General features: G+C 38.8%; 1 protein-coding gene across 3 annotated transcripts; it reads right to left on the bottom strand.

Annotated features, from left to right (window-relative positions):
- Positions 1 to 556: 556 nt before the first annotated feature.
- On the bottom strand, positions 557 to 19,673 carry tfap2d (transcription factor AP-2 delta). 3 transcript variants are annotated; one of them, XM_005803416.2, is made up of 8 exons: positions 19,137 to 19,673; positions 18,064 to 18,582; positions 14,649 to 14,709; positions 7,695 to 7,860; positions 4,704 to 4,822; positions 4,485 to 4,626; positions 3,398 to 3,511; positions 557 to 1,278 (listed from the first exon to the last, which is right to left on the bottom strand). In XM_005803416.2, the coding sequence occupies exons 1-8, from the start codon at positions 19,173 to 19,175 to the stop codon at positions 1,062 to 1,064; spliced, it is 1,377 nt and encodes a 458-aa protein (XP_005803473.1). In that variant the 5' UTR covers positions 19,176 to 19,673; the 3' UTR covers positions 557 to 1,061. The 3 variants fall into 3 exon arrangements, with proteins under 3 accessions (XP_005803473.1, XP_023203711.1, XP_023203710.1); XM_023347943.1 differs by lacking the exon at positions 19,137 to 19,673 and adding an exon at positions 18,685 to 19,123; XM_023347942.1 differs by lacking the exon at positions 19,137 to 19,673 and having other exon boundaries at positions 18,064 to 19,123.
- Between the last annotated feature and the right edge of the window lie 1,578 nt (positions 19,674 to 21,251).

Below are 21,251 nucleotides of genomic sequence, written 5' to 3'. Positions count from 1 at the left end.
AATTAACAGTAAAATGCTGGCAACCCTGCTGCCAGCATTTTACTGTAAAGATACAGGGCAATTTGTTACAGTGCATATACAAAACATAAAAAACTAAAATATATATGTGTGCTTTCTTTTTTTTTGAACTATGCTTAACTTTGTGTTGGTCTTTCACATGAAATCCAAATGAAACATTTCAGCTTGTGGCTGCAACAAGACAAAAAAGTGAAAAAGTCAAGCGGCAGGAAAACCTTTGCAAGGCGATTCCAACATAAAAATCCTGATTCAGGTTGAAGAGCTCTTCAGGTCATGACGGTTCTGCATTCAGATCTAATCTGCTAATAATGCAGAGAAACAAAATGTCAAAATTTGCAATTGATTTTGGATCAATTACTCCTCAAACAATCTGAACAGATCAATTATCAGAGCAGGAAAACATTTTAAGGTTTTGCCAATTTGCAGAACAAATGCACTGATTTGTAGAGCTTCACACCCTGACCTGGAAAAATAAAACTTTTTCAGAATAAATAGATAAAGAACTAAATGTTCACTGTAAAAACACAAAATATTACCAAGTATATTTGGTTGAGTCCCTAGTGCAAATATTTTAGTGCACTTGAAATAAAACAAAATAAGTAACTTTTCAATAAGATGTACAGTAGGAGCTCGTTTTGAATCGAAGATTAGTTTCACGCAATACGTTTTCTATAATTTGTAAGAGCTGAAAAGTTACTTTTAAAGTCAGTTTTGTCTCATTTCAAATGTATTTAGTTGTTTACACCAGAAACTAGACCAAAAATACTTTGTAATATTTTGTATTTAGTGTATTCTCACTCTCTATATTCAGGAAACTTAAATTAGTATTAGACTTCCACATAAGATAAATAAATAGGAATAAATATTTCCTTAAGAAGTTATTCAAAATGTGTGGGAGTCACACACACACACACACACACACACACACGCACGCACACACACACACACGCACGCACGCACGCACGCATACACAGATACGCTCCTAAGATTCAGCGCTCCAAGGCACGGCAACCAGGTGTGTGAGTGTTGGGGGGTAAGAGACGCTACTCAGTCTTTTCTGACTTCCCGTCTTTGTTCTGGGATTCGGCTGTTTTCCGGAGCTGCGTCTTTTCCGAGCTGCTGTTGATCTGCTGCTCGTTTGGCCCGCTCGTTTTGCCGCTCGAGTTTTTGTCCAGGTAGTTGAGCATCTCGCTGAGGACCGTCTGGAAGGTGCTGAGCGCCGCGCAGACCGCCGGCGTGCCGAAGCCGTGGGTGATCAGGCTGCAGGGAGGAGACGGAGAAACGTAAATCAACCCATTCCAGACAAATCAGAGGAGAGTTTGGGATTCTTTAGGACTCTGGCGGTGAAATTACTGCCGCTTCTTTCAAAACTGCAGCGAAAGCTTCTTCTTCTTCTTCTTCTTCTTCTTCAGGGTTTTAATGTCCACTGAATGTCTAAATGAGGCTTCAGCTCTTCAGCAGGTCATGGGGAGGATTTCTTCCATTGTAACAGTTCTAGGTATTCTTAAGCACAAAAAGAACGTCTCATGGGAAATTAGCCGATTTTCTTATACTGGCTTCTTTTTAGACAAAGCTTTGATTGTCACCACAGCACATTTAATAATAGTTGATTTATAATACTTGATTTAATTTCTGAATCCTACCATCTCTATTCCTTCCTTCCCTATTATCGCTTTGCACTTTTTCATCAGGTGGCTAAAATATTTAGCTCAGAAATGAGACATTTCTTCACTAAGTCATCAGAACAAGTGAGGACTATGTGATATACAAAACATGTTTTTACATTTTTGCACAAAATCATTCTTAGATGATGAGATTTTAATCTGCTCAGTTCTACTTTCTTTCAGTGTTTTAGGGCGTCTTGTCACTTTAAATCCAAATAAGCTGCTGCTGGCCACGCCCCCAAAGTCAACGTTTACACTGGCTGCAAACAGATGCGCAATTACACAGCTGTACATCTTTGAACAGCAAACGTGGAGGCTTCTGCACAATCAACAGGAATGCAGGAAGTGTTTCTGGAAGGAAGTCAACAACAAAACACTTGTCTTCTCCAGCAGCCATTGTACAACTGTAAGACCAGCTGACCAAACATGGTGGAGGTCAGATTGGATTGCTAGGCAACTGCAGTGTGACTCGATAATCAGGAGGTTTTTGAATCTGCTCATTTTCCAGACACCAAAAAACAGCTGGGTGGTTTTTGAAGCACTTTGGCTGTAGAGACCCAAACATGGAAAAAGTACATTTTGCATGATGGGTCCCATTCATTCATTTGTTCTTTTACCGCCTTCACTTGCAGAAATATCCCAGAAATGATCAGGCAGCAAAATTAAATCCATTCAGGCAAGACGATGTCTTGGACAAATTAGGTTAAAATCCCATCTAATTTGTGTTCCTATTAAATTTCAAACAATGCTGAATAAAAGTCACTGCAGAGTCAGAAGAGTCACAAAAACAAAATACTCATCTCTTATATTAATCACTTCAAGCACATGTCAAACTTGAGGCCCGAGGGCCAAATCCGGCCCGCCACAGTGTTTTATGTGGCCCTCGAGATTTTAGACTAAACACTAAATGTGCCTAAATATCATGTTATCATTCAAGTCAGTGCAGTTTTTATCTGTTTACTGCCAAATTATATCAATGAGTCCCTCCAGTTTCTTGGGAATTATCATGGAAATTCACACAAAAGCAACAATCTCTGCACTTTTTTGCACTAAAACTAAATTAGGAGTTTATCGCGTATTTTTCTCAAAAAGTCCCAAAAACTTTCTGGCAGCTGTCCTGAAAACAGCTGCCTCAGATTATAGTCCATGATCTGTACAGCGAGGAATAAAAAGTCATATTTACCGTCATAAATAAGTTCAAGTATTTCCAAATTAGAACCAAAAACACTTTGATTGGAAAAATCACAAAAAGAATCACAAAATCCTGGATTGACTGAAAAGATGTTCCATAATAACATTTAATTTTAAGGATTCATTGATATTTTAACAGTGTGAACAGGTTTTATCAATACATTCTGGCCCAACCGGCCCTTTAAGAGCATTCATGATCTGGATTTGGCCCAAAACAAAACTGAGTTTGACACCGCTGAAGTCTAGCATGGTGTTCTTTAGTTTTCCTCTTTGCATCAGTGAATATCTCAACCTTCTCTATCCGTTTGGTAACTTTTCTCAAATATGACATTTCCCGTAATGAGGCTCTTCTCTCGCTGTTTGTGCCAAACCTCCAGTTGCACAGCTGCGTCGTTTGGAAAGCAGCAAAGAGGTCACTGGCGCAACGCACAGAGCTTCTCGTTGTAGTTTTTAAAATCAAGAATAACACAAATAGAACGGCTCTCTCAGAGATTTCCTGATTTATTAATTTGTGTAAATGCTACCTGAAGTGTGTGAGGTGTCTCTGGATGTCCAGGTCCAGGATGGGGGTCGGCCGGGAGGAGCCCAGAGGAGAGCGGTCCTGGCTCAGCAGGTCCTGGAACTCCTTACAGATTTGCCTGACAGACAGAAGGAGGGAGGGAGAGGGAAAGGGTTTACCATCTGTCTCCAACAACCAGCACAAATCCACACTTCATTATTCTCCTTCCCACAAATCCATCCATCTTTATCACTTTAAATCATGTCGGGAAAAATAAATACAATAAAAACTCTGCTAAAGTAGAGAAGGATGTGGCCAGGTTTTAAAATTCAACTCAAAGACAAAGAAGTTTGCATTTTCAAGCAAAATAATCCTCTTAAACAGAGTGGGCAATATGGATTTAAAGTTTTATCATAATGTTTTGCGCATGACACTGATAAAAGTGACGCTAAAAAATATTTAACTCTTAAATCCACACAAATACCAGTCACATAAAGAAGTGTAATCAAACTCCACTGCATTTAACAGAGCAGAAAATAGTAAAACTAACAATCCAGACAGTTTGCAGGTCTTTAAATATCATTAACTGGAATTTATTATGAGGGCGATTAATCAAAATTATTGAGAAATGTATCATGATATATGATGCGATAAATGTGCTAATTGATTACTAAAACAAACTTTTTTAGGTTTTAAGCACAAAGAAAACTTATCAAAGATGCATCTGACATTGCAAATCCAGAAATACATGAGATAAGATTATTTATGATTATATTTTATATGTGCACTGCAAAAACACAAAATGTTACCAAGTATTTCTGCTCCAATTTCTAAAGCAAATATCTTAGTACACTTTAAATGAGAACAAACTAACTTACAAGTAACTTTTCATCCAGATACAGGAGCTTGTTTTAAGTGAGTAACTCCTTAATATTTAAGTTTCACTGGCAGATTTTCACTGTTATAAGTGAAACAAATCAATATTATTGACTTAAAACAAGCTCTTATCTTGCAGATAGTTACTGGTAAATTAGTTTTGTCTTGTTTCAACTGTACTAAAATATTGGTAATATTTTGTTTTTGCCTGCAATGTGTTTTTGTCTCCTCCTCACTTTGTTGCCAGAACCATTTTCTTGCGTGCGTTGGTCTCTTTCGGCTCGCTGTGCTGCCTCGCCAAATGTTCTCCCACCGCCTTGCTGGGAAACTCGGTCTCACAGGTGTAGCCGAAGTCCCTCGCCAGGTGGAGCGCCTCACCTGCAGCGCATAAAAACACGAGGAATAAGCAGGGAGGCGAGGACTAGAGCGGATTAAATATTAAAAATGTGACGCGCCTTCCACCAGGGAGGTGAGCAGCGTGACGTTGGCAGCTTTCCTCCGTCCTGCCGGCAGGTTGAGGCCTAAACGATCGAGTTTCTCACGAAGACACCGACCGCCGTTCTTGGACTTTGCTCTGCCAAAACAAAGTCAAACGTTTTAATGCAGAAGGAGACAATATTTTGGGTAATCTTTTAAAGAACTTCAATGATAGAAGTGATTTAACTTGACAAAGGCAAAGTGAAGATGAAAACATTTATTGCATAAAACGAGGTTTTGCTTTGCGTTTTGTACGCTACGTTGTAGTGAAGGCCACGATTATTAATTTTTAGTGTGAAAATTGTAGCAATTTGTGTTTTTTCTTCAACACATTTTCCTCGCATATCGTTTTTAAAATTCATTTAGGAATTTGAAAGTCAAAGAGTAAAGAAACTTTACATTTAGTGACATTTTTTTGATAAAACCAAAGTGGCTCTCTGCAGAGGGCAGCATGACCTAAGGGGGGCCGTAAAATATCAAATACATCAATAGATAATCAGTTTCTATTCAAAAAAGCTTTCTGATCTGCACTCTTAAGTATTATAACCTCTGACGATTTTCTGATTTACTTTGTACAATTTCGCTTCAAAATTAAAGGATTTATAAGTAACTTTTTTCTAATTTTTTTTCAGAGCTATTTATTCAAAATCTTAAATATTCAGACTATTTAGACCTCAGATGGTTAATTCTACACTGAACCGAGATTCTTTGAAACAAATTTTGAGATTTAACCGCTTGTTCTTTGAGAAATAGGGCTGAAACGATTCATCTGATTAATCGATTATTGAAATAATCATCACCTAATTCAGTAATCAATTAAACATTAACTGTTAGTGGATAGACTCAGAAAAAAAAGGCCATTTACTGAAGGAACAACATAATCAGAGCAGTAATTAAACCAAAACTGGACAAAATATACATACTGTACATTTACATATACATATATGTAAATGTACAGTATGTATATACTGTATATATATACAGTAGTATATTATATACATATAATATATATATAAAAAACTCTTGTCTGTAAATCTTACCAGGTATTTTTGCTCTAGTTTCTAGTGCAAATATCGTGTTACACTTGAAATAAGACAAATTAACTTAAAAGTAACTTTTTAAGCAAGAAATATGAGCGTGTTTTAAGTAAATAATTCCTTAGTATTGATGAAAAAGTTCTAGTTCCACTGGCAGATAATTTAACTTATAATATCATATATATCTTAATATAAGTTAAATAACCGGCCAATAGAAGTAGAGCTTTTTAATCAATATAAGGCTTTATTTACTTTAAACACACTCCTATATCCTGCTAAAAAGTTACTTTTAAGTTAATTTGTCTTATTTCAAGTTTACTAAGATATCTGCACTAGAAACTAGACAAAAATTACTTGGTAAGATTTTGTGTTTTTGCAGTGCGTTCCATGCAAAACTCCCCAAATAAAACTAAAACTAAATAAAATAAAAATCTCTTATTGAGCACCTTTTGTTGTCCGTTTATTATTCGGTTAATTCAAAATAAATCAACAGATTATCGCTACATTTTATTGATAAGTCAAGCAGAAAGGGCTGAACTTTCACAGTGTTTTTTAGCTGCAAAAGCAAACTTTCCCACAAATAATCAAGTGTAGGCTAAAGACATTTTATCTTATTAAATGTTTTTGTTTTTTCTTCATCTTTTAATGTATTTCTAACATACAGCTCTGTAAAAAACTAAGAGCCAACTTCACTGAATCCCGTTAAAACCTGCAGGTTTTTCCACCAAACATCGATTCCTGAACTCTTCCTGAGTTAAAACATTAGTTTAAATATGTTTAAATTAATATGAACTTGTTTTCTTTGCATTATTTAAGATCTGAACGCTCTGCTGCATCTTTTACCTTATTTTGACCATTTCTTATTTTCTGCTAATAACTAAATTTTTGCTTATAATTTCAGACATGTTGTCAGCAGCTCATAGAATAAAACAACAATGTTCATTTTACTCAAACATAAACCTATAAAAAGTAAAATCAGAGAAACAGAGCATTTTAAGTGATCTCTCAACTTTTTCTAGAGCTGTATAAATATATATTTAGACAGAAAAATACTGATTTTTTTACTACAAATTATCCAAATCTAGTTTGTTTTTTATGGTATCTCTCATATATATTTGTATATTTATTCTAGATTTCTTTTTTTTTTGCCTATAAAACTGATCATCTGAAGAGGTCTCTTAATTTTTTCAGAGCTGTATAAAAAAGAAAAGAAAATCCGCAGAACGTGTCATTTTTCTATCCAATTAACTGATTAATCGTCAGAATAATCGATCGATTATTAGTGGTTAGTTGCAGGGTTGGTGTGAAAAAGAGCCTTTTGGCATTAATAACACCTTAAACTAGTGAATTATGACGCTGTTAGATTGGAGGAGTTCCTGCACTAACCTCTACAGCTAACATGTAGCATCAATATTTGGAGCATAATCAATATTAATCCACATAAAGACGAGCCTCTCCATTTGTGCTCGTGTTTTTTCCCTCTCCCTTTGTTGATGCCTCGTCTGGTAGCCATATTCTCTCCCTCCTCTCGTCTCCTTTTCTCTCCAGCTCATCAATAATACAGCGCTGGCAACTCCTGCTTTCCTCTGCTGCCTCTGATCCTGGCGTGCTTTGGCCTGGTCTCGCCTCCCTCTGGCTCCCTGGGCATGGCGGCGCGTGCAGCCCGGCCTTCTTGTGGGCGCAGAAATATATCCTCTGTTTCATCTGAGGGCTACAAAGACTCTCCGAAGCTCAGCAGCCAGATTTAGGCCTGAAAAGCGAGAGCTTCTGCTACCCAAAAATTCCTCTCTACCAAAAAAATGTCCTCACTTGTCCACTTCTGCGCGTTGTGGGAGGATTAAAACAGTTAAATAAAGATATTTTGACCATTTAGGCTCTGTTTTCTCAGAGGTTTTGCTAACACAAACCTTCGCAGCGGGGTTTTGCACTGACCTGCGCAGGATGCCGCCCAGCAGGGAGGCGTTGAGGCACTCTGGCGGTGAAAGTCGTCTTTTCACCTCGGCGATGGTGACTTTGTACTTGGAGGTGGAGCTGAGCAGCGAGAGGCGACCCGGTACGGAGCAGAACAGGTCTGTGGGATTCACCACGCACGTCCCCCCTGCAAACACGCCGAGGTCAGAGGTCAGAGGGGCAAAAACGGCAACGGTTGTGCATTTAGAGAGACTGAAAGAACCAGCTGATGTTCCAGCAGGACATAAGAAAAAATAAAAAAGTTATAAAAAATTAAAATTAGTGCAGGATTACCAGGGAGTGTCAGAGCCATCATAAGAACTTAAAAATATATAAACTTGTGAGAATGTCATAAGTTCTGACTTTATTCTCGTATTATTACAACTTTATTCTCTTAATATTTTAACAATATTCTTGTAATATTATGATTTTATTTTCATTATTTCAACTTTATTCTTGTAATATATTCCTTTATTTCCCATAATATGACTTTATTCTCGCAATATTTTGACTTTATTCTTTTACTGTTTTGACTTTTGTCTTATATGATTTTAATCTTGTATTATTTAGATTTTATTCTCATACTACTTAATTTTTTGTAGTCTGGCCCAAATACTAACAGATTAAAGTCTTTGGCATTTCAACGTTTATCTAGTGAAGACTCAAACATGTTAACTTAACTGATAGTTTTTAATTGCTGAGATGTTTGAATTTTGTCCATAACGCTGAAATATGTAATTCAAAAGCAGAATTGAGGCCAATAGATCTGTTAAACTCATGTGCAACTTATTTTTTTTATGAATATATGATTAATACTTTGTTTTATCATCTTAAGACATATTTATGCATTACTTTGCTAGTTCCCGTTACTCACTTCCAGCTCCACCCACTAACCAGCCCTAAATAATTAGAGCAGCAGAAAATATTTTCATGTTGTTTGGTGAATATTATTGCTCCGCCATCTGGAGAAACTTATGAAAGTATTGTGGAGAAACCCCTGCAGCTTTAACATAACTTCATAAACACAGCCAGCTTTATTTTACCAGGGACAGAATAAAATGTACCTAACATATCTGGTGTATTTAAAAGGATCTGCAGAGCTACGGGAGCCCACAAGGACATTTTTATTATTAAAAGAAATCTGGATGTTCCTTCTGCTCCGTTTACATTCAGAAAACTCATTTCTGGTCATAAGCTGCCATGTTATTCCTATAAAATAAAGAAAAATACTTAGCAAGAGGCTTGTTGAAGTGTACATATGTATTTGTTTAAAAGAACCGTGTAAATTTGTTCTCTTATTGAGATGATTCACATGTTCATCTGTGTGAATTCTCGTTTAATCCTGTGCAGCACAAGGCAGAGCAAAGAGAAGAAGTGCAGATGTGACAGGATCAATGAGAAAATGGTTTATCTCGTTTCTAGCTCAGGTTTCATTTATAATGATTTATAAAGAGCCAGATGGGTGGAAAGTCGACGCGTGAGAAGAAAACTTTATGCTTTTCAACATTAACCCTAAAGCCAGAACATGCAGTCAGGTCTGCATGTTTCAAATCGACTCTTTCCAGCCTGAATCCATTGTTTCCCAAAAACTTCAATCGGAAAATAAATAAAATAAAATTTTCTAAAGCAGTGAAGCAACTCTCAAAACTTTTATCTATCAGATCATTTCTGACCAATCACTCCAAACTATTTCTGGGAAATCCTCTCAGAAAATGAAGACATTTGAAATAGAACATCATTTACATGTATTTATGTTCCAGGTTCAGTTCAGCATTAAAGTTGATCTCAGAACTTTTCTTCCAGGAGGGGAAAAACAAAACCGAAGCCTTCATGATGCAGAAAGCTGCTCCGCATTATTACACCTGCATCAGCGCTACCACTGAAATATATTTATGTACAGATGTAAAATATGTATTGACTGTTTTCATTATTAAGTTTCACTGGAGCGAACAGCCTAAGTGGCTGAAATGCAAGGTTTGTGTCTGATCCACTGTGGGCTATTTTCTATTATTTATCCGCCTCGTTATCAGATCTAACAGCAGGGTGTGTCGCTTTGTTATTAGCCATGTTGGAAATAATGAAGTGAAATAAAAAGACGCCTTTTAGGCTGAGTAGGACGGCGCTGCAGGCTAAGACTGGACCATCCTTCCTGGGGTCATTTGACCACCAACAAGGTTTTTATTTTATGACAACTCATTGTGGAAGCATCAATAAATCTATTTTTGCTTGAGAAACCAGATAAGGATTCGTTTTTGGATGCTTTTTTGTCTTTTAGGTAAATGTAATTCAGCTTTTAAGGAAAATATTTATCCTAATATGAAATATTAGGATACAACACGCTGAAGCAGATCCACAAGCTTTACAAAATCAGTTTTTTTGTTTATTAAAGGGCCATTGTTATGCGTTTTCCAGACATTTTATAGCAAAATCAAGTAACCATGTCAACTTCAGTTGTTAATTTTTTATCAAATATGAGTTAAACAAAATGTTATTTGGTAATTTAGCACTTTGAAATTGGGCCTCATTGGTTACTGTCCCAACTCACCCACCGTACTACAGTTAGACAAACTTTAGAAATGATTCTTCAGAAACAAAATAAACATTTCTCTACAATCACATATTACTAAAATATATTCAACATTGTACTGCATGTTTTAAGAATAATCACTAGTTAGCTTTTAAGTTATTCTTAGATTAGTTGTTTAGTTAAAAAGTAATTAAAATTTAAATCAGGGTGTATGGAAACTTTTTTCTTTGTGTTTATGTTTTTATGACCATTATTATTATTATGTGAGGAAGGAAAGTTTGCTTTGATGCCAAGGAGCCTAGCTTATTTTAAAAGTCAAAGTAATTCAGACATTTGATGATTTAATTCTGCAACAGGAGCAAAACGTCTCGCTCTCCTGGTTTTGTAAATCTCATTTCACTGCAAGACAATCAGATCCAACATGTCGGCTTAGAGAGGAAGACGACATAAAACAGGACAAAAATAAAAGACTGGAATCATGTCGACTTGGACATTTGGGTTGTTTTTATATTTTAAGAATATTTATACTTTTGAACTGTACGATGTTAATTCAGCAAAAAAACCAATTTGTTTTGATATTGTCACTACGTTTTTGTAGTTAAAATAAAACAAAATTTAATTGATTTGTAAGCCTGATGGTGATTAATGTGTGTTTTTTATATTTGAAAGATGTTTTTTGTAATATTCTCTATTTAGACTTTTGTCTTGATTAAAAGTTTTTTCCCTTGCTTCTTAAAAACATTTGCGTTGCCTCTAGAAGTAAAGTGTTGATGTTTTAGTTATTTCCTAAATCCAGCCAGATCTTAGATGATTTCATCAATTATACAATTAAACATTTCTTTTTCTACCCTTCAGATTATCCACATCACCTGAAACTTCCTGCCTCAAACAATAACCTCTCATTTTCTAGAAGATGAAAATTTTAGGAAGAAAATGTAAAATTATATATGTAAAACTGAAATGATTTTCTGTTTTGATCCCAAGTTTTAGATCGTCATTAAAAAAGTTAGAACCTTAAAGAAAGTTATTTCTCTTTTCTCTGGATTAAAGCAATAAAGCTGATCATCACTGAAGTAATCAAATGTTTTGGCTAAAGATCATTTAAGAATTGAAACAACTTTCCTCTTTGAGCTGCAGGATTAGCATTAAGCTACAATTTATTGTAGTAGAAAATTTGAATAAATGTATATGAGCTTTTATGTTTGTTGACTTTTATATGAAGGTTATGTTTTTTTTTTATAGCTTAGCTATAGAAATATGCATGCTAGTGAATCTGAGCCGACACTGCTGAGCAGCCAGACCCGCCACTCTGACTGGGTTACCAAGACAAAACAAACGAAAAAGTCTTAAAAGTAACATCCTCAAAATATTAGATACTGAATTTTAATACTTTTGAAGCTTTAATTGGCATCATATGTTATTATTATTATTATTATTATTATTATTATTATTATTATAAATGCTGCACTGATGCTGTTAGTGGGTTGAAATTATTCTGAGATCTGTTGGTGTCCAAATGAAATAAAGGGAAATTTGAATTAAGATGATTAATCGTGTTTTTATTTGTATCTTATATGCATTTTGATGACCTGACTTGGGAGAACAGACAGAAATTAGCCGGGGGCCAAATCTTTTTAAACCGTTCTTGTGGATGACAAATAAATGAACATAAACTAAACTAAACAAGCTGTACTCTGTTTTTATTTTTATGTTTTTCTTCCTCCTCCACTGACAATCTTTTATTCACAGTCAGCAGAAATGTTGTGGCTTTTCCTCATTTTCTGGCTCTAGAGACGGTTAGTCATAGAAATAAAGAAGAAATGTCATCCAGCTGCTTTGCACCTTTCATTGCAGCCATAACTGGAACACCTCGCTGGTGTGGAAACAGAGGCCGGCTGGACTTGGACTTGGACTTGGACTTAGACTCCAGCGGCACCGTTCGCGCCGGCCTCCAGTTCCGCACCCTGTCAGACTGGGAGGACTGGGAGGACTGGAGGCTCAACGAATCGATGCTGTTCGTGAAGCTCGCGCGTGCGTGCGCGTGCGCGGCTCCGTGTCCGGGCACGATGTGACACGGAGCCGCGCGCTCTCAGCTCTCACCTGTCCGTCAGGCTCACGCGCTCTGACAGGAGGGGGCGCGCGCGCGTCTCTGAAAGCCACGCGGTTCACATCATATTAATTCCCCTAAAAATGTTTTGATTCAAAGTAGTTTGTATTTTATGTTGCCAAGGGCGATCGAAAAGAGCTATTGCCGGTAGTGCAGTCAGTGCAGCGCGCGGGCCCAGAGGCGATAACGGTATTTAAGCAGCGGAGAGTAGCCTGGGGCTGCGGCGCGAGCGGCGGGCGGGATCACACGCGGAATCAAGCGCCTTTTACCAGTTTCCACGAAAATTAAAGAAAAAGAGACAAGGGCCAAATGCCATTCTCCTCATATTTTAACAACAATGTTTATAGCTGCAAAAAGAAAAGAAAAAAGAAGAAGAAGAATCAGTTGTGCATGCGCGCGCGGGGTGACGTGTCGGGGGCGCGCGTCAGGCGGGTCGGCTGAAGAAGTGGGAAAAGGGAAAGCAGCGTGATTAAAAACACAGACGACTCCTCCTAAGTAGGATCCGCATTTCTTGAGTGATTTTCTTTTGAAAAAGGTTATGTGAATATTCATGCCGCCAAAGCCGCAGTCAGAAAGAACAACATTAATATGATCTCGGCTGAATCCGGGGGCCCCGCTCGGCATTAGCATATCAAAGCGTGCGCCCGAGGCGAGAGAAGCTATCGATACCGGAGCGGGAGGTAAAGCAAAGATTATTGGTTGTGATGGTTGCAGCGGCTGAGCTCAGGGCCAAATACGGCGCACCATTAACCGAAAGTGATGGCGGAGGGATTCCCGCGTCAATCCGAGAGAAAAGCCCCAACACCAGGCAGGGCAGGGCTGATGAAAAATTAAACCCCAAAGACACCAGCCTTCCTTTCTGCCTCTGTGTGGAAAATTACACGCAGTCACCATGCAGGAAAAGAAACGCAAGCGAGCTTTGATGGAGCAAAAAGAAGATCCGCAGCGTGTTTTAAGCCCCACGCGTGAGGAAACGGAGCGGCCTGCTACGTGTTTATTCAGGCTCAACAACACAACACGCGCACAGGTAGATTCAAACACCTTCATCCTCCAAACCCACAGGCTAAATCTGCGCTCTGCAGTCCAGTCTGATCAATAAAAATATCTAAAGTAAGCAAATGTAACTGTATTCATTTTAAATACATTTATTGATCAATTCTAGCTTGTTGCAATTCTGAGCTACTAATGTGACTGATAATTAAAGACAAAAGACTTGAACAGATTTGAAATTTTATTTTTATTATTTATTATAATAACTGACTGACTTTTTTATGGCTTACTGCCCAGGGTGCCATTTTGTAAGGGGCGACACAAGCAAGTTGTTTTTATTGCTTAGTTGTTTATGTTAACTCAATAAGGCATCTCCAGCTCCCCTGAGCATAAACAGCATAAACACTAATAAAAATTTGACCAAAATCTACATATCGCTAATAACAGCAAAGCTGGGTTGCTCTATGCTAAATTAAAGGCCCAATACGCTAATTTGTAAGAAATCTAACCAATGTTTAATCACGTTTTGTTTCTAAATTCAACAAAATGGAACTAAATATTCCATCTGTAATGCAACTTTTATTTATTTTATTGAATACAAATGAAAAAGTCTCCTGACTTTTAAGGCACTAGCCACCTGGCTACAATGCTTCTTTCTTATGACAAAAACATCGGCTGCAAATATATTGTATTACATCATATGTTGTTCATTTATTTATATTTTATATCAAGTAAAAGATTTGAGTGCTTGGAAATGGAAGTAAAACTCTTTGTGCTCATAGCTAACACTGCTAATAATGCTAATTCGGATTAGCATAAAGGTAAACTAAACAGGTAGCCTAGCATTGCCGTTTGATGTGTCATTTAGCATAATAATTATTATTATTATTATTATTATGCATTAGTTTGTGACTTTGTTGACATTTTAATTGTCTGGGAGAGTTTAGTGAGCCTGCACACACACACACACACACACACACACACACACACACACACACACACACACACACACACACACACACACACACACACAAAACGTAGGTGTTGAGTGACAGTTCGTTTCACAGTGGAAGTGGGGAGCAGTGTGTGTGTGTGTGTGTGTGTGTGTGTGTGTGTGTGTGTGTGTGTGTGTGTGTGTGTGTGTGTGGAGTTAAACAGGCCGTTCCTGCTGTAACATGTTGACAGCAGACAAGAGAGGAACGTTCCGCCTGTTTGTCTGTCTGCTCGCTGTCTTGTCTTGTGTGGAGCCGTGACTGTTTTCCACGGCCTCCGGTGCAACAACACAGAGAGGAAATAAACGGGGGGCCCTTACCTCTCCGGATGACGCCCCCTTGGCCGTTCAGGACGAGCCCACACTGCGCCTCCACGGAGCCCTGCAGAGACAAGCGCTCATTAGTGTGGCAGACTGTGAAAACACGCCGCTGCTGCAAAGCCTGTAATTTGTTGCTTGTTTTTCGCGCAGGTGCGCAAAACCTTCAGCTGTGAACTGAGAATCCGCCACGAGAGGAAAACATTTCATGTGAATGTTTGTTTTCATGGATGAGTTTCCCAACTTCACAAGTGAAAATCAAACAGAAAATGAATTAAGAGACTCTAGAAGTGAATTTTTTACACATTTGACTCCCAATCCCTCTACAACATTATTTACAAATAATTGCTTTTAATTTGTTTGGATCAAAAATATCCAAAATGTGACTTTTCTGCTCATCATGTCCAGGTTTAGCCTAACCAAAGACACATCAGTTTAAATTACATTACATGACTTTTTTTTTTTTACAATATCAACTACCAAAGGTAATTCCTACAAATTTTGTTTTTGTCCAAAATATATTTTATAAATATCAACAAAGAGGAATATTTTATCCAGTTATTTCACTCAAACGCCGGCCATTCTCTCCCTCCCAGACAGAATAGAAAGAAACTGAGTTCAAATGTAACATTAATCCACATTGTGTCACTGCATGATCCCACATTTCAGTCAAAAATCAAGAGGTGGAAATATTTTAAAAGGAAGGATTTTGCTGAAACTATAAAATCAGGTGAAAAACATAAAAACAAACAAATAGTGTCGTCACCTTCCTAAAATATTGTCATTCTTGGTTTTGAAAAAAGTCACTTTTGAGGAATAAATAAATAAAATAAAAAAGACTTAGATCATTATTTTATTAAGGTGAAAATATTGTTTTTAAGATTTAAAAAATCACAAAGTAGTATTAATATTTTTGTTTAAAGAAAAATCAGACCCACATTCTGTCAAAACAAAATGTCTAATGAAACTCAAGACATTCTGTTATGGTCTTTAATTTTAATATTTTTAGCCCCCCGCCCCCCTAACCCCTGTCCAAAACTTTCTAGAGGCGCCCCTGTTTTCTTCATAAATATAAAGCTCTGGAAAAGATTAAAAGCTCTAAATATTAATTCCTGAACTCTTCCCGAGTTAAAACTGTTGTTTCTAAATGAACATGAACTTGTTTTCTTTGCATTATTTAAGGTCTGAAATCTCTGCATCTTTTTTAGTTATTTCTCATTTTCTGCAAATAAATACAAACTTTTTGCTTGTAATTTTGGAGACATAAAATAAAAGAACAAAGTTCATTTTACTCAAACATAAAAACCTATAAAGAGTCAAATCTGAGAAACTGAGCATTATAAGACAATTTTAAGTGGTTTGTTTAAAACCACTTTAAACATATATATGGTTTGTATATATAAACTATATATGTATATATATATATATGTATATATATATATAGTTTTGGGCTACAGCAAATAGAGGGAGGCCATTTTGTTAGAAAGTCTTCACCACCGCTTGGAGCAAATCGGAGGTCACTGCATCATAAACGGTTCTGCTCACGGTTCGATCAGAAACGAGCCGAATTTCAAAATCCCGCTCAAGTGTCCAGAGTTGGCAGCAACATCCTGGTACCTGTTGAAATCTGGGGGGAACCGCAGATGTGGGCCTGCATGTGTGGAGATCTGATGGCAGCAACACATTTGATCCGGATCAGACTCGCGTGTTATCAACAATGTCATCAAAAAGACCAACACGCGAGTTTTATTCAGAAAACACTTAATCCGTCGTGCGAGCCTGAAGGCCCGGCCCACGGAACCCGTCAGATTAAAATAAACTGGGAGGAGACGGAGAAAAAAGAATAAAAAGAAAAGAGAGATAGAAGGTTTTTGGAGCGCCTTCTTAACCAGCTCCTGCTCTGTTTCTTTTCTTCTTATTCCGGAGCTAAAGTGATTATAAAATCAATATACAAAACACAGAGGTCCTGCATGAATTAGCTCGCTGACGGGGGAAAGGTGTGGCAGCTGCTTTGTTCGCCATGAAAATCTCTTTAACGCGCTGAAAGATGCGGCGGCGCTGCGCGACACCAGGAAGGTTTAGGGTTCGGGTTCGGCATCTGTCGGGTTCATGTCCGCCTCGTGCAGCAGCTCCGGGTCACAAGCCGCTGCTTTCTGTCCGGCGTATGAAAGGTCAAAGTTCGCCCTTTAAAACCCCACAAGCCTCCAGTAAAACGGCATGTAAAAAAAACAACAACCGAAAAAAGAGCCGGAGAATATCAGAAAAATTCAAAATTGAATGAAAAAAATATGAAATCTATAAATATAAAAAAAATTGCATCGATATTTTCATTAGGTCAAAATATAAATTAAATCATATGCACTAATTTAAAATGTAAAATACACGACACTTAAAAAATAAAAGACAAAATGTTCCATAATATTTACAATCCGTGCGTAATTACCAAATATTGAACCTTCTAATTACATTAGCAAATTATAATAAAACATCCTAATTTCTATTTAGATAATATAATTTGTCATTCTTTCAAAAATACATATTTAAAACCATATTTGCTGCTCTGGGTTTACAAATTTGGAAAAAGTAAAATAAAAAAGTGAGACTTTAACCAGTTGAACAAATTCTGCTTTGGAGGAGAAAAAAAATAAAATAAAATTTACGCGACTGAAATGACGCGTCGGTGTGTTTAACCAGAGCCGCGTCTGTAGAACCGGCTCAGATGTCGCTGCATAAGTAGCGACGTTGATTGACGTTAAGTCCGTAATTGGATAAACTACGGTGCTTTATGCTGCTCGAGTCGCTATTGTGTCCCGAAGCCCGATCCGTTAATCCGCCCTTTACCGGAGAATGGAGCAACCAGCGGCTTTTCTTTGCCCCAGCAGACACACACACACACACACACACACACACACACACACACACACACACACACACACACACACACACACACACACACACACACACCTTTTTCAACTTGGCCATTTCTTTACATCGAAAGGAATTATGTAAAATATGGGTCACGTGTGTTTGTGGAAGAAATAAAGGGATTTTTCACAATAGGGCTGAATAGACTGCGAGTCAATTAACCTTTAGAAACGGTTCTGCCTTTCAGAGGCGTCGCGCCGCGTGGACTTGACATTTACTCAGCCCGCTTTTTGCTTCGGAAACCAAATGATCTGCAGATCAGACCCAGTAAGAGTAAAGTTACAGTTCCTGCGTGGAAAGCGTCGCGTCTCACAGACAGACAATCTGTTATTCTGCTTGCAGCGGAATAAGAAGAGGGGAAGGTTTTGGATTAGCGGGCCAGTGGGGCAGGGAAACATCCGTGTTTACTATTTCTTGTTAAAGCAATCACCATGGAGCTTTTTCGTTTTGTTTGTTTTTATGTGTTGGGTCTGGATTCGGAGGCCGCCGGTACCTGCAGGTCGTCCGCCGCCGGAGGAGGGAGGCCCAGGCCGGCGGCGGGCAGCAGCCTCTGGTCCGGGTGGTGCATGCCGACGCCGTAGGCTTGAGAGCCGTGTGACGTCATCAGCGACAAGTCATGGCGCCGGTAAGCGTCGAGGCAGCCGAGCTCGCGCCGCTGCTGCTCGTCCAGGCACGAGGACTTGAGGGCCGAGCGCGCGCTGTGGAGGTTGATGAAGTCGGCGGGCTCCCCGTGGTGGATCTGCTGGTAGTACTGGCCGGAGTGCAGCGAGTTCAGCCCGTAGGCCTCCGGGGCCACGGCCGGGTGGGAGTGCTGGAACTCGTAGTGGAAGGACTGGTGGTGCAGGGGCGTGTACTGGTGGTTGGCCGAGAAGTAGGGCGAGGCGAACTCCGTCCCCGCCGGCGCTGGGTAGGTGAGCGGCGACGAGGAGGAGTAGGCGACCGAGGAGTTGGCCACCGACTCCAGGCAACCGAGCTGCATGAGCCGGTAGCTGTTTGAACCGTCGTGACGTATCTGGAAGATAATAAAGAGACAGGGAAAGATATGAGCAGTGTCATTTAGCATCAGCCGGTGTCTCCTCTCTGCCTCCCAAACACACTCCAAAACACAACTCACACACTCTCAAAGCGTTTTTTCTTCTTCCTCTCTCCTCCTCACTTTAAACCACCTGAAGGAGATGTCATTTCAACGCGCCTGGGAGGGGAACGATCGCGCTGCAACAGGAGCAATAGGTAGTTTTTCCCTCCCTTTGGCATGCCTGTCACTCTGTGCAGCATTTAAAAAGACGTGCTGTTATATGTTATTATTATTACCGAGCTGCTGGCAAATTCACTCCCAGCCATGGAGGAGAGGCAAGACACACAGGCGGGTTCTGCCCTGAAATGTCCTAATCACTCACATTTATAATAAAATTAAAACCCTAATAAGACTCTTTTAACCACTTCTTTTTCTTTTCTTGCATCCCATAAACTACGTTTCTTTTACAGTTTAACTCAAACCTTCTCTTTTTTCCCAACTCGGCACCCTTCGCTTTTATTCTATAAATTAAATGAAATAAAGCAGCTTACCTCTGCGTCGTGGACAAGTCCGGGGAAGGTCGCTGACATCGTTCTGTCTCCAAAATAACCCGTAATATTTTGGTCTTACTCTCCTCTACGACCCGATCGAATAATAATAATAACAATAATAATAATAATAATAATAACAATAATAATAAAGTGCTTTAAAATCCTCCAAAAAGAGCGAGAGAGATGGAAAAGTTCCCCTTTTGCGCGCTGTCGGTTTGGTGGAAAGCTGGCGGAACGCAGCGTCTCCCCTCTGCGCGGACGGGGCTGGCTCACGGATTTTGTACTTGCAGGGTATTTCTCGGCTGATGTCGTAGGTCCCTTGGTAATATAGAAGTTTTGAAAATTAAGCATCAGCACTGAGGAATGGGAGGACAATAGACGGAGAAGGAGCATCCCAGGAGACACGGAATAAATATTGTATCTTCGCCCTAATAAGGAACTCAGAGCTGCTTTCAACGTTTTCCACGCTTTTTTCTGGACATTTTTTCCGTTTTCGACTCGTTTGTGTTTCCACAAGATCCGCTGCTCGGTGTTTCGTCGTGATATTATTATTATTATTATTATTATTATTATTATTATTATTATTATTATTATTATTATTATTATTATTATTATTATTATTTAAACTCGCAGCTGCAATGGTCGTTTAACAAAAGTCGTGCGGATTTTCAACGAAACTGTAAGTTTCATTTGCAATGTTTTGGAATCAGCTTTAATGTTTTTTTTTACTGAATGTAAAAACATGTTTCTATTTCTGCTGGACGCGGTCACGTTTTCATGGAAGCTTTTATGCTTTTATGCTTTGTGCATGCACCAGTTGTCAGCCTTTATATTGTTTTTACATTAAATACTAGTATTAACCGTTTACGTTTTCAAATAATTAACATTTTCACAGATTAATTTACTGCAATAAACGAATCGAATAACATATTTTTGCAGACAGTCGGACATTTATTCGGGTTTATATGTTTTTTTTATTGTGTACAAATCTGATGTTGTTTTTTTCCCACATTTTTCAGTTTTTTCTAACTTCTACATGAATCTTCTGATGCATCTGATTTATTTTTTCCCATTTTTCTGGGAAAAAAGCGTTTTCTTTGTTAATAATGAACTCGTTATTAATGCGGCGGACACGCCAGGCGCGCGCACGTCTGCTTTCAAACGTGTTTATTATTATTATTTGTGAATATAATTGTTATTTTTATGGTGTTTTTCTTCATATTTTCTTTTCTCTTATTGCTGTAACTCACCTGAGCGCCGGGGGGGGGGGGGGGGGGGGTCCTGCCCGCTCAGCGGCGCCGTCACACAAATTATGGTGCTTTTGTTTACTTTAAAAATAATCTTATATGTTTTGTTTTTTTAAGAGAGATGATATATTAGGGGAAAAATGAAATATTTTATCTGATAGGAAAATAAACGCAGCTAAACACTAACAGGTGAATAAAACCTGCAATAAATTAAAATAAAAAAAAAAACAAGCTACACGACAAAACACAGAAAACAGAGGAGAGGAGAGGAGAGGAGAGGAGAGGAGAGGAGAGGAGAGGAGAGGAGAGGAGAGGAGAGGAGAGAGGAGAGGAGAGGAGAGGAGAGGAGAGGAGAGGAGAGGAAAGGAGAGGAAAGGAGAGGAGAGGAGAGGAGAGGAGAGGAGAGGAGAGGAGAGGAGAGGAGAGGAGAGGAGAGGAGAGGAGAGGAGAGGAGAGGAGAGGAGAGGAGAGGAGAGGAAAGGAGAGGAGAGGAGAGGAGAGGAGAGGAGAGGAGAGGAGAGGAGAGGAGAGGAGAGGAGAGGAGAGGAGAGGAGAGGAGAGGAGAGGAGAGGAGAGGAGAGGAGAGGAGAGGAGAGGAGAGGAGAGGAGAGGAGAGGAAAGGAGAGGAGAGGAGAGGAGAGGAGAGGAGAGGAGAGGAGAGGAGAGGAGAGGAGAGCTATTCTACTGTCTGTCAGATTTCCTGCCACTCAAAAACAAACCAGAGAGAAAGAGAGAGATGAAGCGGGAGGAGGGGAGCAGAGATAAACCCTAATCAGTCTTGTTTTGGATGTCTCTCTTTTTCCCACTCAGCTGTAACTGCAACCAAAGCGACTCGCTGATGTTATTAAGCGCAGACTGACGCCGCGCT

Source organism: Xiphophorus maculatus, chromosome 15 (assembly GCF_002775205.1).
Source record: "Xiphophorus maculatus strain JP 163 A chromosome 15, X_maculatus-5.0-male, whole genome shotgun sequence".
Taxonomy (NCBI): domain Eukaryota; kingdom Metazoa; phylum Chordata; class Actinopteri; order Cyprinodontiformes; family Poeciliidae; genus Xiphophorus; species Xiphophorus maculatus.
The sequence above is the reverse complement of the archived record's forward strand: the minus strand, read 5'-3'. Positions and strand labels throughout refer to the sequence as shown.

Coding starts and splice junctions, on each gene's coding strand:
- tfap2d (XM_023347942.1), bottom strand. CDS start 18,633: ATGCTAAATGACACTGCTCATATCTTTCCCTGTCTCTTTATTATCTTC. Junction 4,823..7,694: donor CTGGGCGGCATCCTGCGCAG/GTCAGTGCAAAA, acceptor TTGTTTTGGCAG/AGCAAAGTCCAAGAACGGCG. Junction 3,512..4,484: donor AAAATGGTTCTGGCAACAAA/GTGAGGAGGAGA, acceptor TCTGTCTGTCAG/GCAAATCTGTAAGGAGTTCC.